Source organism: Heptranchias perlo, chromosome 13 (genome assembly GCF_035084215.1).
Source record: "Heptranchias perlo isolate sHepPer1 chromosome 13, sHepPer1.hap1, whole genome shotgun sequence".
Taxonomy (NCBI): Eukaryota; Metazoa; Chordata; class Chondrichthyes; order Hexanchiformes; family Hexanchidae; genus Heptranchias; species Heptranchias perlo.
This window is the reverse complement of record NC_090337.1, coordinates 24,007,953-24,026,366: the sequence shown is the minus strand read 5'-3', so window position 1 is coordinate 24,026,366 and position 18,414 is coordinate 24,007,953. Positions and strand designations below refer to the sequence as shown.

The window sequence follows — 18,414 nt, the reverse complement described above, 5'->3', positions numbered from 1 at the left end:
TTCTCTAGAAATTGCCTTACCTGTATGAGCTGCATAATGTGTGCTGTCAGCAAAACACTCATATGCTAATAAAGATAGCACAAAATCTGGGGAGATCTCTTTCGCGTGGCAGCTGTGCAAAGTGCTCCTATGCTGGCAGCACACCAGGAGTTCAATTTCAGGTTCTGAAAGATGATTCAATGGGTAAATTTAATCATGTTATTGTGAAATATTTAATTTTTAGATTTTTAAAATTTTGTTTAAAATCTTATTTTTGACATTCTAAATTTTTGTTATTGAGAAAAAATGGCAGATGAAAATTTCTTGCAAAAGCATTTTGAGTGATTTGTTTGGTTCATCAACAAGTCATTTTAGCCAATTGTTTACATTGGGATTTCCCATTATAAATGTTTATGTAAGCGGTTTCAATTTTAAATGTGACATGACAGCTGTGACCAAAAATCGTGACAACAGGAAGTAATGTTTGTGGACTCGAAGGGTACACATATGCAATGACTTCAATTGATATAAAAATTGGGAGAGATGTAAAACGGGCTGCTGTTGTGCTAGCACCTGTTTTACACTATCACACAAAGTCAAGCTCTACCCCCCTTTGTCGTTCTTTTCAGGGAAAGACATAATTGGTCTTTTATTTTACATCGAACTTTAGATCTTGTTTGAACAGCTACATTAAGTACTTCAACAGCAACAACAGACACATCTATATCCATATCATCAATGAGTACAATACCAACCTTTGTGTCTACTTTAGGCTCAACAAGCACAACAATGCAAACAACTAGTGAGACCTTTACTCAACCACCCATACTTCAATCAACAGCAACTTCCACAATCACAACTGCAACAAGCACAGTCAGTTCTACAACAGGTAGGAATAAAAAGTTTTCTTTGTTGGATATTTCAGACTGATTCTTTTAAAAGTAATGCAAATCTAGAAAGATTTCTGAGAGGTATCAAAACATATCCCTTGCCTTTAAGGTGCTGCTGCAGACACATCAAAATCGGCCACACTGCCAAATTTTGTGCTGACAGCTCGCTGTATTCATTTAAATGAAGCTCGACCACAAAAATGGCTTGGGTCCATCAACGACTCCCTTGGGTGAACAGAGTGCACGCTCCACCCAATTAGCACTATATTTGAAAATGACTCCGCTTTCTCAGTGCTACGTGTTTGATTTGATGAGGTGTTACTGCCTCTGGAAGTTATTGTGTAGGCCCTGATGCTTGCTAAGACAGAGCTCATGTTGACATCTCAGCCACTTGGTCACTTCTGTGCCTCAGCCGGGGTCTGTGCATAACTGGCGCTGCTGGAGGGCATCTCCTCAGGTGGTCAATCCGTCTCTTAAAAGGACCTGCATTAAATACGTTAACGGTTTTGTTAAAATAGCACACATAGGCTTTTGACACCAATGCATTAATCAGTGCTAAAAAGAAAGCACACAAAAGAATTATAGCCTGAATAAGGGTGATACCCTTTTTGTATTAGCGCTACCACGTGCACTAACTGTGCAATAAGGTGCAATAATATGATGCATTAGTGTAAATGGAGTAGTTGTTAATGTTTCGCCATGCTCCTAAAATTACTTCTAGGAGTAAACAAGTATGTTAACGCAAATTAGTACTATACGTTTGTTTTTCATGTGTGTTAATCATAACAAAATCAACTGGAAAAAAGTTGATTTTAAGGGGATGAGAATGGAACTAGCAAAAATAAAATGGATATATTTACTGACAAACAAAAAAATAGAATCGCTGTGGGAAACATTTGAAACAGTGATCAATAGAGTCCAGGAGAAACATGTCACACTAAAAAGCAAGAACAAACGAGCCAGTGATGACACACCATGGATGAATAAAGGGCAAAATAAAGGGAAAATTGGAACTAAAGAAAAAGGCATACACTAAGTACATAGACAACAAAGAAAAGGATGACAAAAGGGAATACAAAAGGTTAGGAAAGAAGTCGAAAAAAGTTAGGAAGGCAAAGAGAGACTACAAAATTAAATTATTAAGGAATACGGAAAGAAATAGTAAAGTATTTTACAGACACATAAATAACAAAAGAAAAATCAGGATAGGGACAGGGCCACTAAGGGATGCACAATATAAACTCACAGGTAACAACAGGGAAATCGCAGAAGTATTGAATAGCTACTTTGCCTCCGTATTTACCAGGGAGACTAACATGACATTAGAAGGAGAGATCAAAAAATATATAAAGACATTTAATATAGAAAGGGGGGAGATAATTGATAAACTAATCAAAATTAGAGAGAATAAAACCCCTGGTCAGGATGGATTGCATCTGCGCATATTAGAAGAAATGTTACCCCACTATTCAAGAAAGGAGGGAGAGAGAAAGCAGGACACTACAGACCAGTTAGCCTGACATCAGTCGTTGGGAAAATGCTGGAATCCATTATTAAGGAAGTGGTAACAGGGCACTTAGAAAATCATAATATGATTAGGCAGAGTCAACATGGTTTTATGAATGGGAAATCATGTTTGACAAATTTATTAGAGTTTTTTGAGGATGTAACTAGTAAGGCAGATAAAGGGGAACCAGTGGATGTAGTATATTTGGATTTTCAAAAGGCATTCAATAAGATGCCACATAAAAGGTTGTTACGCAAGGTAAGGGCTTGTGGGGTTGGGGGTAATATATTAGCATGGATAGAGGATTGGTGAAAGGACAGAAAATAGAGAGTAGGGATAAACGGGTCATTCTCAGGGTGGCAGGCTGTACCCAGTGGGGTGCCGCAAGGATCGGTGCTTGGACCTCAGCAATTTACAATCTATATTAATGACTTAAATGAAGGGACCCAGTGTAATGTGTCCAAGTTTGCTGATGATACAAAGCTAGGTGGGAAAGTAAGCTGTGAGGAGGACTGCAAAGGGATTTCGACAGATTAAGTGAGTGGGCAAGAAGGTGGCAGATGGAGTATAATGTGGGGAAATGTGAGGTTATTCACTTTGGTGGGAAGAACAGAATAACTGAATATTTTTTAAATGGTGAGAATTATTAAATGTTGGTGTTCAGAGAGACTTGGGTGTCTTCGTACAAGAAACACAAAAAGTTAGTATGCAGGTACAGCAGGCAGTTAGGAATGCAAATGGCATGTTGGCATTTATTGCAAGGGGGTTGGAGTACAAGAGTAAGGAAGTCTTACTACAGTTGTATAGGGCTTTAGTGAGACCTCCCCTGAGGTACTGCATACAGTTTTGGTCTCCTTATCTAAGGAAGGATATACTTGCCTTAGAGGCAGTGCAATGAAGGTTCACTAGATTAATTCCTGGGATGAGACAGTTGTCTTATGAAGAGAGGTTGAGTAGAATGGGCCTGTACTCTCTGGGGTTTAGAAGAATGAGAGGTGATCTCATTGAAACATATAAGATTATGAGGGAGCTTGACAGGGTAGATGCTGAGAGGTTGTTTCCCCTGGCTAGAGAGTCTAGAACTAGGGGGCATAGTCTCAGGATAAGGGGTCGGCCATTCAAGACTGAAATGAGGAGGAACTTCTTCATGCAGAGGGTTGTGAATCTTTGGAATTCTCTACCCAAAAGGGCTGTGGATGCTGAGTTGTTGAATACATTCAAGATTGAGATGGATAGATTTTTGGACTCCAGGGGAATCAAGGGATATGGGGATCGGGTGGGAAAGTGGAGTTGAGGACGAAGATCAGCCATGATCTGATTGAATGGCGGAACAGTCTCAAGAGGCCGTATGGCCTACTCCTGCTCCTATTTCTTATGTTCATAAAAAGTTAGAGAAGAGATAGCAGAGACACTATTACATATGTATAAAGATTCATTAGAAAAGGGAATAGTGCCAGAGGACTGGCGGACAGCTAATGTGATTCCTATATTTGAAAAGGGAGATAGAACAAGTCCAATTAGCTATAGACCAATTAGCTTAATGTCGGTGGTGGGAAAGATAATAGAATCTTTACTCAAAGATATAATTGAAAAACATCTAGAAACCAAAAATATAATAAAGAATAGTCAGCATGGATTTCAAAAGGGAAGGTCATGTTTGGCCAACCTTATTGAATTCTTTGAAGAAGTAACAGAAAGGGTAGACAAGGATAACGCAATAGATGTAAAATATTTGGATTTTCAAAAGGCTTTCGATAAGGTACTGCATGGTAGACTCATGACTAAGGTCAGAGCGTGTGGAGTCACGGAACAATTTGCAGAATAGATAGCAAGCTGGCTAAAAAAGAGAAAACAGAGTAGGGGTTAAATGTAGTTACTCAGACTGGCAAAAGGTGGGAAGTTGTGTTCCACAAGGATCGGTGATGGGACCACTGTTGTTCACCATTTACATAAACAATTTGGACTCGGGAATCGGAAGTACAATTTCTAAATTGGGGGGGGGGGGGGGGTGGGGGTATAGTTAATGCTGAGGACGACTGCAACAAAATATAGGAAGACATTAATAAACTTGAACAATGGGTGTGCAATTGGCAAACCAATTTCAATATAGATGTGTGAGGTTTACATTTTGGTAGGAAGAATAAGGAGGGCCACATACTCCTTGGAAACCAAGAGTCTAAATGGGGTAGAAGAGCAGAAGGATCCGGGGGGTACAGATGCACATATCACCAAACCTAGTGACGCAGGTTAATAAGGCCTTAAAAAAAGCAAACCAAGCACTCGGGTTAATTTCTAGAGGGATAGAATTGAGTACTGATGGAAAGAGTTTGTTGGTATGTTGGTGATGGGGGGGGGGGGGGTGTAGTGGTGGAGCAGTGGATGCGGCCAGTGGTAGGAGACCCCACTTGACAGTTGACCTCATTCACTTTGACCACTCATGTCAAAGCATTGAACTTCTTCCTGCACTGCATCCATGTTCATGGTGCTGTGTGCTTGGCATTGACTTCTTCCCCCGCTGCCTCCCACTGCCTTTTGGGCATATGTCTGGAGGGCCTCTTGCTCCCCCCCCCACCTCGCGGATATAGGATATCCATCCTTCTGTCCACCTCTTGCACCAAGGCCTTTAGTGCATCATCAGAGAACCTTGGTGCACGCACTCTCACAGGCATGGTAGAAACTCAACTCGGCAGATTGGTGAGGTCTGGCATGCAGATTGGAGCATGTGGGATTTAGTAGTGCGCAACCTTTATTCAATGTTTTAACATAACTCAACAGTGTGTAAACATAGGGATGGGACCTGCACCTGTGCTTTACGTGTGCGATATCTGATCTCCATTCAGACTCTGTGCAGACAGCAGACTTCTATTTTTAGCAAGTAGCAGGTACCGGCTACCTTTCAGAGATTTTAAGAGCCATCCTCCCTTTAAGAGATTGGGGCTCCCCCTCCTGGTGGAAAGTGCAAATTGCATTGAATCCTGGTGTCGACGCTGATTCCAAAGCTGCTTGAAGGTGAATAATGAAGCCAGCCGAAAGTCTTGTCCTGCCTGCACAGGGGCCATTGGGCACGGGTTAATAGCGGATCACTCTACCTACGCCCGAAAATTGGCCTTATCCACTGTTTTTCCTCCCCTCTGTTAATATGCACCTGCACACAAAAGGGGAAAAATTTGCTGTCTGCACGGAGTCTGAACGGAGATCAGACATCGTACATGTAAAACACAGATGCAGGTCCCGTCCCTATATTTACACACTTGTGAGTTATGTTAAAACATTGACTAAAGGGTGCACACTACTAAATCCCACATCCTCCAATCTGCATGCCTGACCTCACCAATCTGCCGATCTGAGTTGATATCAGGCCTGCGAGAGTGCATGCACCAAGGTTCTCTGCTGATGCACTAGCGGCCTTTATGCAAAAGGTGGACAGGAGGGACATCCTATATCCACGAGGTGGGGCGGGGGGGCAAGAGGCCCTCCAGGCATATGCTCCAAAGGCAGTGGGAGGCAGTGGGGTACAATGTCAATGCCAGGCGCATAGCTTCATGAACATGGATGCAGTGCAGGAAGCAGCTCAATGCTTTGACATGAGTGGTCAAGATGAGTGAGATCAACTGTCAAGTGGCGTCTCCTACCAATTGCACGACGCACTACATCCCCCATCACCCACCTACCAACAAACTCTTTCCATCAGTACTCAACTCTTTCAATCAGATGATTCCTGTTGCAAGCCGCCCACCCACAACTCACAGGCCACACACACTGGCAGCTATTCAACCATGACAGGCACATCACCCAGGCACACGTCTCGATTTCTTGCAGAAGGTGGGGCATAACAGGAGGCAGCAAGTGACAGTGGCATTTAGCCCCTCAAGCCTGTTCCTCCATTCAATGAGATCATGCTGGACCTGTGACCTAGCTCCATATTCCCATATCCCTTAGCACCCTTGGTTCACAGAAATCTATCAATCTCAGATTTAGAATTCACAACTGAGCTAGCTTCAACTGCCATTTGCAGAAGGGTGTTCCAAACCTCTCCCACCCTTTGCCTGTAGAAACATTTCCTATCTTCACTCCTGCATATCCTGGCACTAAATGTTAGGCCATGTCCTCACGTCCTGATATTCAAGTACAGGAGACGTCCAAAAACAGTTACAAATGTCTCGGCAGCTACTAACCTGTAAATCCTACATGGTACAGCTACTAACCTGTAAATCCTACATGGTCCCTTTAAATAGCGGTGGCGGGGGGGGTCATCCAGGCACTCTTAGACACGTTCAGATGGTCGGGGTTAAGACTGTGCATTGAGTTGAGCGTTAGACACCATTTTGGGACTTATCACTTTAAATCAGCGTTGCACACTGATTGTATTCATTTTCTCCTTACTTTACATGCTTCCGGCATTCGGTATTTGCGCATGCGCTAACTCCTATACCAAGATGGAATTCGGCGCATTGTCATGCTGGAAACGTGTGTGTGCAGCCGAGGCGCCATCTTGGACATTCAAGAGGCCGCGTAGCACCGAAACAATGGGGGCTACACAGCCCAATTTAGCACCCAAAAAGTCCTACACTGGTATTCAGCAGCACCCAGGCAGGCAAATCCAATTTTCTTAATTGTAGGTACGTGGTGCCATTTGTTACAATCATGTCACGTGTGTGCCTATAAGCAATGGCCTCTCCTTAATCAACAGGAAGATTCATTGCTCAATTAATGGCTAGATTGTATGTGGTCACAAGCAAAAAATATTCAAATTAATGCTCATTTTCCTGCAAATGTTCATGCCTATCTGTTGTAATACAATTAACCATACCCCAGCCATTTGGAGGTGAAAACAGAATGGAAGGGTAGCTTCTGGGAAACATGCTAAAAGCAGCTGTTGATACCTGTGCAGATCACCCAAAATATTGGAACTGAAAGAGGTGTATGCATACTTACCGAAAAGGAATACCAATAAGCCAGTCTTCAAGAACAAGATAAGGGGAATACAAACCCATCATAGCAAAACACACACTGTCTGAATTGGCACAGTGCAAGGAGCACTCATCAAAGATTTTCCCAAGGGGCCAACACGGGTAAAATGAGGCTGGGTGTATAATGGATGGCTGATACACTACCACCCAATATGTGTGTCTGCAGACCTTCGATTTTACCCACATAGTATCCATAATTTCAGCAAGTGCTTTGATGACAATTTTATATTTTGAAGAAAAACAAAACCCGTGATGTTACTGATGAATGTATCCAGCAATCTGGCAATTTAACGTGCATCGGGATCTGTTGAAAACACATCATTTGTTTGACATAATATGCCTAAGAAATTCAGTAACTGACTAAAGACTGATTGAACTTGTGTCTCCAGATATTGATGAATGTGCAGCCAACACATCGACCTGTCAACAAATCTGCAACAATACAATCGGAGGCTTTAACTGCAGTTGCCATCCTGGCTTCAGCATCAACGGCACCAACACTTCTCTTTGTGATGGTAGGAAGTCTTCAAACATACAGATGCTCTGCAATTGATGATTTGGAAATTACACTCATTTCAGCAGTTCTCATTTCCCTACACAATCTAAATGGCTTCAAGCAAAGTTTTTTGTGCTTGTTAATAATTAAACGATCAGAGACTCACTATCATTTTCTGTGTCCCTAAACAGTAGGGATGTTTTGATTGCAGAATTTGATGAAACTATTCTGGTAAATCAGTGAGTTACTCAGAAATTTCAACCAAGTTTCAGTTTTGAATCAAAGGCCTGTGTTTTGCAGCTCTGGACTCGCCATCAATCAATGTTCCTGTCATTTAACATAAATGGTGGTAGAAACATTATGGTTTGGTGAGGGCGGGAGAGGAAAGTCACAGTGAATAGTATCCATACATTTAGTAGGGTTTCATAATGCCAATTTTATATTGAAAGAAGAACAACACTAATGTTATTGCTGTTGAATGTAAAGAAAAATCTGATATTATATCACGCATCATGATGTGTTGAAAACATGTGATGTAGGTTGACAATGTACGGTCTAATGTCAATTAAACTGAGTGAGGAGTAATTGGACTTTTATCTCCAGATATCGATGAATGTGCAACCAACACATCAACCTGTCAACAAATCTGCAGCAATACAATCGGAGGCTTTAACTGCAGCTGTCATCGTTTCTTCCACATCAACTTAGTCAATTCTTCCCTTTGTGATGGTACATTTCATTTGCACAATTCCTATTAACTCTAAAGTTTATTTTTTTGCACAATCCAGCTGTATGAGTAATGTTCTATTTAACATTAATTGGACAGCATAAATATTGGAATATAAAATTTTCGTAATGACTTTAATGCCATCTTTTGACTTTCCTTTCTCCTTTATTTGAGGCAATAATCGGTTTAAAGTAAATGATTTCATGTCTGCTAACAGAATATAGATTGCCATTTCAGATGAGCTCATTAGCAATAGTTCATTAGTTTGTCTCCCATAGTATAATTTCAGTGCACAAGTGACTACTAAATTTGCCCACTTTGTCAGTTTACCACATTCGATTTTTTTTTGCAGTGAAATAATTATTTGATGGTCTAAGCAGCAAAATGTGTACCATACATGTTTGATTTTTGCTGTTAATGTTTATCTCTGTCTGCCCTCATTCCTTCTTTTCTTTTTCCAAACCTATTAAAATGCTTGTTTATCTTTCGATCTTCAGTTCTCTTGAAGAGTTATACACCTCAAATGTGAATAACCTATCATTTCTCTTTACAGATGCTGTTCTGTATTTACAGCATTTTCTGTTGTTATTACAAAATTCCAGCGTCTGGAGTTTTTCTTTTTATTTTACCTGACATTTACATGCACGCCCACCGGTTTTGCACTCACCAGTCAAGTAACCAGATTACCATCATGTTTCATAGAGCATTTGGTTATCGTGTCTGTATCTATACAATTATCCATAGAGAACTGAAATATTTAAGGAACATCCTGCCTACAATTTGCTTCAATCATTAATCACTTCTTTACATCATGTGCAGCACAACGGAAATATATCCTAAGAGTTACGGTCACAAGTGACAATCTGAACTTGGCTGATCAACAGATAAGAGAGAACATTCGTCAACATCTTCAACAGGTATGTTGTGGAAAATAGTCATCAAATGTGGACATTCTGGGTTATTGACTGACCCTTCCACAACTGAAAGGCTGAGTGGTTTGTGAAAGAATATTATTATTAATTCATGTTATTTTGTGAATGGCTTTCTGCCTAAACTCAATGCTAAATACTGGGAACAACTGAGATCAACCACAAACTTCATGCAGGATACTTTCATAATAAAGGCAACATTTTGATTTACTAATGGGTAATTATTAAGATGTAGAAAGCACCTTTTTTGCTTTACATATAATTTGACAGCAATTATAGAAAGATCGAAATTTCAGCACAGAAGAATTCCATCAAACATATTGGGGGTGATTTTAAACCCCAAGAACGGGTGGGTTGGGGGTGGGTGGGAGTTGAAAATAGTTGTTTTTTGGGTCGCGACCGCAACCCGGCTTTATTTCCGGGTTTAACGTTGGCGCGGAAATGTACAGGCTTCCCACTGGGAATGCCAAGTCCAAACATTTATCGGTCGCGGCCCAAAAAAAAACTATTTTCAACTCCGACCCGCCCCCAACCCACCCGTTCTTGGGGTTTAAAGTCACCCCCATTGTGCCTGTGCTGGGGATTAATAGTAATTTTTTATTTACCAGTGCCTGCCTCTTTGAAGAAAATCATTAAATTAATGTTGTTTGCAGTTTTGTATAAACTAATGCAATAAAATATATTTCAGATAATAATCCCAATAGTAATTTAATCCATTCTGAAGTATAAACACCGCTATTTGTAAACTAAACTCAGTCTACATTGTACTAATACTGTAGTAATGAATTGCTTTTGAGCAGATATTTGCAAACAGAGGTAACATTGGAAAAGGAGAGAAAATCAGTTAAGAGGAATCTCCAACAATGCACACTATAATGCACATTACGTATCAACCTGAGTCACAGTGTATGATCTTCATTATTCTTCAAGTGGAACAGGAATGCCTCATTGTTGTACAGTTTAATTTAAGATTAACTATACGTTGGACTCCATTCCTCTGACCTCTACTGCCGATACTCTAAATGTATAATTGTTGATTTATCAATATGAATGAAAATTTTAATATACCAGAAAGATTGATGTTTCCACTATTAAAGTGCATGAAACTGTTTTACAAATGGCACATTTTAAATTTAACAAAACTGGTGCTAGAATATTTGAAAGGCTACTCCATACAATTTTAGTACAATTACTCAGAAAGACCTGGAGGCAGATTTTGAATGTTCAACATTGAAACCAACGTAAATGAAAATTGGGCGGTTTCTCTATTGGATGGCCAATCCGCAACACGGTTTTACACTCGGGAAGCATGTTCAAAATCTACCCCCTGAGAATACACAATAGGAATTTAAAGTGATATTAATTTAGGCAATGACAGTGAGAAATGCTTAATGAATTCTTACAAAATTCCTTTTCTCTACTATCTTGGTGGAGGTGCTTTGGCCTCTGCTAGAATAGGGGACAAAGGCATTAAACATTCACTTGATAATATTTGCACAGTTCAAGGCCTAAGTAAGTGTTTCTGATTTTCTGCGCATCTACAGATTGGACAGCAGCAACTCGCCAAGGCTTCTTTGACAGCACCTCCCAATCCTGCAACCTTTACCACCTAGAAGGACAAGGGCAGCAGGCACATGGGAACAACACCACCTGCACGTTCCCCTCCAAGTCACACACCATCCCGACTTGGAAATATATCGCCGTTCCTTCATCGTCGCTGGGTCAAAATCCTGGAACTCCCTACCAAACAGCACTGTGGGAGAACCTTCACCACACGGACTGCAGCAGTTCAAGAAGGCGGCTCACCACCACCTTCTAAGGGCAATTAGGGATGGGCAATAAATGCTGCCCTTGCCAGCGACGCCCACATCCCATGAACAAATTTTTAAAAATTGTATTTTAAAAAGTATTTTCTATGACATTGCTACGTCCGTTCATAAAGGCTGTAATATCAATGAGTGCAGTCGATTTGTTGACATTACAGGGATAATTTTCTGAATTCATGTTCCCAGTGGGGAGCCTTGCCTACTGACAATGCATATTAGAAATTCGATTGTGTGGTACATGCCCACATTTTCAATATGCACACCTGGCATGCAAGACTCCCAGCTGTGAGCACTGTCAGAAAATTACCCCATATTGGATAAATATAAATAATTATTCCTGATTATGAAAATAAATTGGCAAATGTTGGACATGCAAGATGATGTAGTGGATATTGTTCAAGTGACATTGGGGTCTCCTGTGCTCAGGAATTTCTGGGGGTGATTGTGCCACATCGTACTAAAATCTTTGAGATTCACTGGCTAAGTTAGATGCAGCTAGTGATTTTTAAAGCATTGCTTGTGGGGTAGTGCAACCAGAAAACAAAACACAAGCAACTCTCACTTACGTTGATGGTCAAGAAAAGAATGGCATTGAAAAGCCAAAAAAAAGGGATTTCATTTTATTTCTCCAGCATTTACTGAACATGCTTCAGGTACAGAGAGAATAGCTCGCAAAACGGTGGCAAGTGATCATGGTGGGGGGGGCCGGGGATGTTCTGCTATAGAAAGGCATTAAAAGGAACAATTACATGCCCATGTTGTACGACGCCCACGTCCCATGAACAAATAAAAAAAAAATTAAACTAATTTGGAAAGATTCTGTTTGCTGCAATTTTGTAGCAAGGATAGGAAATATAGACAGCATAGGAGGCCCGCAGAAGACTGAAACAATGGCTGCAAGTTATGTCGTTTACTATCTAAAACAACAAGATGAAAGATTATCTGAATGTGTATAATTGTAATGATTGTATTACAAAACCAATTAAAATCTTGGTGTATTTAAAGAAAATAATGACATTGTGCTGCTCAGTGTTGAAGTTTTCATAATACAACTGATAAGTTGCAGAGTATGATCCCTTCTCTTACCTGTTTCTGCTGTCTTTGTGTTTCTGCTCGTCCCTCTCTCCTCTTCCACTTCTGTCACTCTCTTTCTCTTTTCTCCTTCTTCTTTCTCCCTAACTCTGCTTTCTGTTTTTCTCACTGTCCTCTTCTCCTTCAGTGTCTGTCTTTTACTTATTTTTTCTTTCTTTTTGAATGGGAGATGGTGGGTAGCATGAGGCGGTGTGGCAGGGAGAAGAGCCACTGATAGCTGCATTTGGGGTGGGAGTTGGAGGGAAAATTAGGCTCTCATCAGCTTGGTTCTCATCCAGTCCCCCAGTCACTCATCCTTTACCCCCACCCATTCACTCCCATTGTGCTCTTATCCTTTCACCTTCCCATTACCTCGTGCTCCTTCCACCACCCCTTCACTCCCATCACTACCCCACCTCTTCCCCTTTGAACGATAATTCAACTGCTGTATCCTCCCCTCCCCCTTGCTGTGCTGTCACCTGGAATCCTCTAACCACTCCCACTGGCCTGCAGCATCTCCACTCAGGTGAAGAGTATAATCACTCAGGTGAAGAGTATAATTACAGTACGGCAAACTTACCGTGGTAATTCCCATTTTTAATGTAGAAAATTGACAGGAAGTACATGCAAATGTAAGATTTTTAATATCTATTATATATTAACTTCATGACTTCCCTGCCACACAACGCCACAACTTACTCGTGGCAGGGCCGGCCCGATATTGAGAGGCCTCAATATGGCGAGCGGCATTGGGATGCCCACAGCTCGCTGGCCCCTTGTTAATGAGGTCGGTGACTTTTAATTGCGGCCGCTTCGTCGCCATGGATACGAGCGATCGGCCAGCGAGTGACCCCGTCCGTTGCCCAAAAGTCAAGATCGACCTCCGTGTCACCAAAGCCCCACAGGCTTGGTCTTTGTCAGGCCCTGAACTCCAGGAGATAGAAGGAAGCGGGGAGGATTAAAGGAAATGTAGAATTTTAATCGATCATCCCTTAGGTCGAGTCAACCGCCGCCACCAGCTCTCGAGGACAGGCACCAGCACACAAAAAGCGTGCTGCCTCATCACATTGTCACCATTCAAGCCCACTGCTCTCTTTAGGTAAGCAGCCAGCAAGATATTAACACATGAGCCACGATTTTAACCAGGGGTGCGAATCGTGCGTTCAGGGGGCGGGGCGGCGTCACACTGCTGTGATGTTTTTAGCCGTGAGGTCCCGGCCATTTTAACACCTGGGACTCTTGCACTTTTTCTTTGAATGCGCGTTGATGTTCAGGAGCCCGTGGGCCTCGGACTCTGCCTCAGGCTGATTAGGACTTTTTTTTTCTCCAAATTATTTCCAGATTAGGCCCCCCTTTTATAAGAAGGGGGGGTGTAGGGTGTGCTTAAAAAACTAAAAAGAACCAAGACCATGTTTCAAATTAAAATTTTATTCTCCTCGCTCAGGATGCACTCCAGCCCCTGCGGTGCCCACCGGTCGCGGAAAGCCTCAAGCGTACCGGCAGACACCGCGTGCTCCATCTCCAGGGCCACCCGGGCGCGGAGCAGTCCACGAAAGAGAGGCAGACAGGCCGAGCGACCGCCCCCACAGGCCGCGAGCAACCTAGACCTGTGGATAGCCACCTTGGGCAGGCCCACGAGGACATCCATCGACCTGCCCGCCCCCCTCCTCACCGGACGGCCAAAGATTAGGAGCGTGGGACTGAAATGCAGCCAGAACTTGAGGAGCAGCCCCTCCAAATAATGAAACAGGGGCTGCAGTCTCTCACACCCAGTGAACATGTGGAATACGGACTCCTCCAGGCCGCAGAAAATGCAAGCGGCCTGGGTGTCCGTAAAATGGCGTAGACGCCGATTGCACGCGACCGCTCCGTGCAACACTCTCCACCTCAGATCCCCGAAGTAGCACGGGAGGACCCCTGTGTAGAGAGCCCCCCCACTGGGGACCCCCGTCTCCGCCGGACGGCAGGACGGGTGTGTCCGGGCGAGGGACGAGGAAGTGGAGAGTGTGCAGGAGCAGCCTGTACAGGAATTCCCTCCGCGCGGAGTGAAACGGCACGGAGGGAATTTCCGAGAGATGGCTCAAGTTGTGAGGCGCAGCCCTCCGAGTGACGTTTCGGGCTTTGCCGCCGAGGAGGAATTCCGTCCGAACGGGGGTCAGGTAGGATGGGATGGCTCCGCACGCCTGAGCCGCCTCCACACCCCGAGTGGAGTCAGGGCCGAGCGCCGATTTCAACGCCTGGATGGCGGCGGCCGTGTCCCCGGCACACCACGAGGACATCCGAGCGGCGAGCGCCCACGGCTCCAGCCAACCCGACCCTCCGCCATCCAGGACGTCCCTGACTCTGGTCACCCGACCGGCCACAGCCCTCCGCTCCGTCAGCCACGAGCGGCCGAAGCCGACATCGCGGAGGAACGGATTCCCGAGCAGCGGCTCCTGCAGGACGGCCGCTACCCCCGACAGGCGAGAGCTCTGACTGGAGGCAACCATGGTCCAGACCCTGAGCAGATCCTGGTAAAAGACAGGCAGCTCCTGCAAAGACGTGCGGCCGCCCAGCAGCGAGACGAACAGGAGCTGCGTGTCGTAGTTCAGGCCGTGCAGCTGGCGGAAAAAATACGTCGCCAGCGCACGCCATCTAAGAGGATGCTCAACGTACAGGTATCGCTGCAGCGTCCGAAGGCGGAAAGTTGCCACCTGGGTGCGGACGCACACCAGCCCCTGACCGCCCTCCCTAAGCGGGAGACTCAGGACCGCTGCAGCGACCCAGTGCATCCCTTTGGCCTAGAAGAAGTCGACGAACTTCTTCTGAATCTTGGCGACAAACTCAGCGGGGGGTGGGGGGGGTCAAAGTGACCACAAAGGTACCACAATATGGCGGCCACCAGCTGGCTTATGACCAGCACACGACCCCTGTAGGATAACACTCGGAGCAGTCCTGTCCAGCGCGCCAGGCGAGCGGTGACTTTGGCCTCCAGCTCTTCCCAGTTCGCCGGCCAGGCTTCCTCGGCAGGCCCGAGGTAGACTCCCAGGTACCGGAGGTGCGTGGGGAACTCTTGCACTCAATTTCCAGCACTACTCCCGATTCCTACTTAAAGCGGGGACGCACATCTCAAAGCGAGGTTGCATTCCTTGCTTGCATGGTTCATTGCGCAACTGTGGAACATATTTTTTAGGAGCCAGACCCTCGTGGAGGAAGTGAGGACAAGAAGGGAGCAGGTCTTCCCCAAATCCCGCAAGGGTGTAACCAAGGCCGCCCTGAAGCAGGCCTGGACAAAGGTGACTGAAAGGGTCAGTGCCACCGGCATCACCCCCAGGACCTTTGTACAGCGCAGAAAGAGGTTCACTGACTTCACAAGAGCAGCATGGATAAGTAATGCTCTTCATTTCTCACCTGAAAATGTCCAGCTTCTATCTGCCACCCTCACTCTTGTGCTGGCCGTAGTGATCACTTGTTTGATACATGTGTGGGCAGCACTTTGGCTGCTGCTGCAGATGATTCCAATGCTAGCCTGGAAGAACTTCAATTTCCAGAGCATGTTGAGTCAGTTCCCCTTGATCATTGCTAGCTAGTTGGTGGCATAACATATAGTTGGTGGCATAATGGCTTGTTTGGTAGTCAGTCTCTGGTACCTGAAGATCTCCCTGTCCTGTCTTCTTTCATCTTGCACCACTTTAGCTATGAAATGCTGTTTTTGGGGTGCTTTTCATATTGTTATCCTGCCTGAAAATACTCCTCCCAAATGCAATCGGAGTGAAACATCCCCCATTCACTTTCTGAATCTGTATCTCACATTTTTATGGGTCATTCAATGTTCCATTGACCAACATCCCATCCACAATCTCTCAGATGCCTCTGGTTATTTGAGAAAGACTGTTCTGCATTGCTTCACCATTTCTCAGCAATGTCCTAATTCTCCAGAATACTTCTTCAATTCCAGTCAATCTGCAAAAAGTGCAGAGTAGAGGACCTCTCAAATGTATTCACCTAATAGCCCTGTAAAAGAGTAAAACATGAGATTGTTTCATTTCTCTTGGGGTCAATGATTTGCGATTATTTTGGCAACCAGGTACACATAGTTGTTTTCAGTTTTTTAGCTTACATATGCTATTACATATGCATTTTTAGGAGCCTCAAATAAACAACATGGAATTAGCAGGAAAGACAGGCAGAGATGTATGTGCTGGGAGGTAGAATAGTTTGTGTTGATTTAAAATTCATTTATTTATTTCTCCTCATGTCTGAGTCTGATCAGGAGAACCCACAGCACCACCTGGTGTACTTCACAAAAAAAAAGTGAGAGAGAGAGCCCTAAAAACAAAATGAAACCAGGAGTGCAGTAGGTCACAAAAACCCGAAAGATGAAGAGCAGAAAAAAACAACAGCATTTTAATTAAATCCCCAGAGTAATTTAAAGTGCAGTTCTGCTGTATTATTGGAAGAAAGCTTCACTCCTAGGCTGCACATTTAAAAAATTTCAAAACATTTTTTAAAAATTCTGCTCAAATTCATAAATCATGCAGAGGGTGCAATGGACCCATGAGCACTTTTTAACTTGGTTTGACACCACACTGGAATCATACTGCACATGGTGTCAATCTTCTCTAATGTGAGACAGCCTTTTCAATGTTGTCTCACACCACTGTGTCCAGGAATCATTTCCATTCAATTTCATAAAGCCTGGGGCATGGGCTAAGTTGTTTCAAAGGTTAGAATTGTGCAGAATCTTGTGTGAAAATAGTGAAATCCAGATCTTCTCACTGATAAACCTGATGCAAGAGAAACAGAAAGTATTTTCTGTTCATTTAAGCTGAGAGAAAGAAAGACCTTCCATTTATATAGTGCCTTTCACAACCGTAGAAAGTCCCAAAGTCCTTCACAACCAATCATGTATTTTTGAAGCGTAGTCCCTGTTGTAGGGAAATGTTGAAGCTAATTTGCGCACAGCAAAGTCCCACGGTCAGCAATGAAATAAATGACCAGATAATCTATTTTTAATGATGTTGTTTAAGGGATAAATATTGGCCAGGATACCAGGAGAACTGCCCTGCTCTTCTTTGAATTCTGCCATTGGATCTATTACATCCATCTGAGAGAGCAGACAACCTTTGTTCAATGCCTCATCTGAAAGATGGCACCTCCAACAGAACTCCTTCATGTCAGCCTGGATGATGTGCTTAAAATTCTGGAATGAGACTTGAACCCACAACTTTCTGACTCAGAGCCAAGGCTGACATCTGAGGGTAGGGAGAAAGGGCAGGGGAATGAAACTAAATGGATAGATGTTTCAGAGATCTAGCATAGGTGTGATGTAAAATGCAAATTTGCGATGTGCAAAATGCTTTCTATTTTTTCCCTCTGCTGAATTTAGCCATTTCAATTTTGTGGGCTTAATAACTGCTATTTACAGTGCTGCTGTTGATGGATAACTCCTAAATCAGATAATTGCAGTGCTGAGGGGAATCTTTTCTAAATCTGGCCAAGTCAAATGTCAATGTGGCTAAGATAAGATGTAAACATGTAAGTCAAAGATAAATTTCAATGGTCCCAGGGGTTCTTAGCATTGTTTTATTTCTAAGAGTGAGTGAAGTTTCCCCTAGCATCTTATTGTGTTGTGGCCTCAGATTGGGTGTCACAGATCTAAAATTTGCAGGTTTTGCTGCACTTTTTTATCGTCCCCCGCGACTTCTTTGAAGTCTGTCTTTAAAAAGAGAAAGAGCCTGCAGCCAGGGAATCTGCCAAATAGTTTTGGCCTTGGAAAAAGGTGACAATCCTATTCTCTGCCTCTTCCTCTCACTACGTTTCATCAGGTTTCAGAAAGAAGCTTTACAAAAGCTTATGAAAACAAAAACTCTGTAAAAGCAGAACTTTCCAAATTAGAAATGAGGAAAATGTTGCAGGACCGGTTTTCCCACCTCACCCCCTCTCCATTCATGCCATCTGAAATGTCACACTGAATTTGGCTGCTGTATTTCACAACTTTAACTGCCTCACCTCCCAGGATGAAGAAACTGCGGCAGAA

At 43.5% G+C, this 18,414-nt stretch overlaps 1 protein-coding gene and 1 long non-coding RNA gene across 2 annotated transcripts in view; both read left to right on the top strand.

Moving 5' to 3' along the window:
- The window catches only part of LOC137331703 (mucin-2-like), a 40,780-nt gene extending 32,881 nt beyond the window's left edge, over window positions 1–7,899 (top strand). The window contains exons 16-17 of the mRNA XM_067995695.1: window positions 752–868; window positions 7,736–7,899. Of these exons, the coding sequence (XP_067851796.1) occupies window positions 752–868; window positions 7,736–7,899 (281 nt within the window). The remainder of the gene's footprint in view (window positions 1–751; window positions 869–7,735) is intronic.
- Window positions 7,900–8,450: 551 nt separating this feature from the next.
- On the top strand, window positions 8,451–12,127 carry LOC137331396 (uncharacterized). The gene is made up of 3 exons (XR_010965452.1): window positions 8,451–8,571; window positions 9,389–9,486; window positions 11,043–12,127. It is a non-coding gene; the product is annotated as an uncharacterized lncRNA (long non-coding RNA).
- The last annotated feature ends 6,287 nt before the right edge of the window (window positions 12,128–18,414 follow it).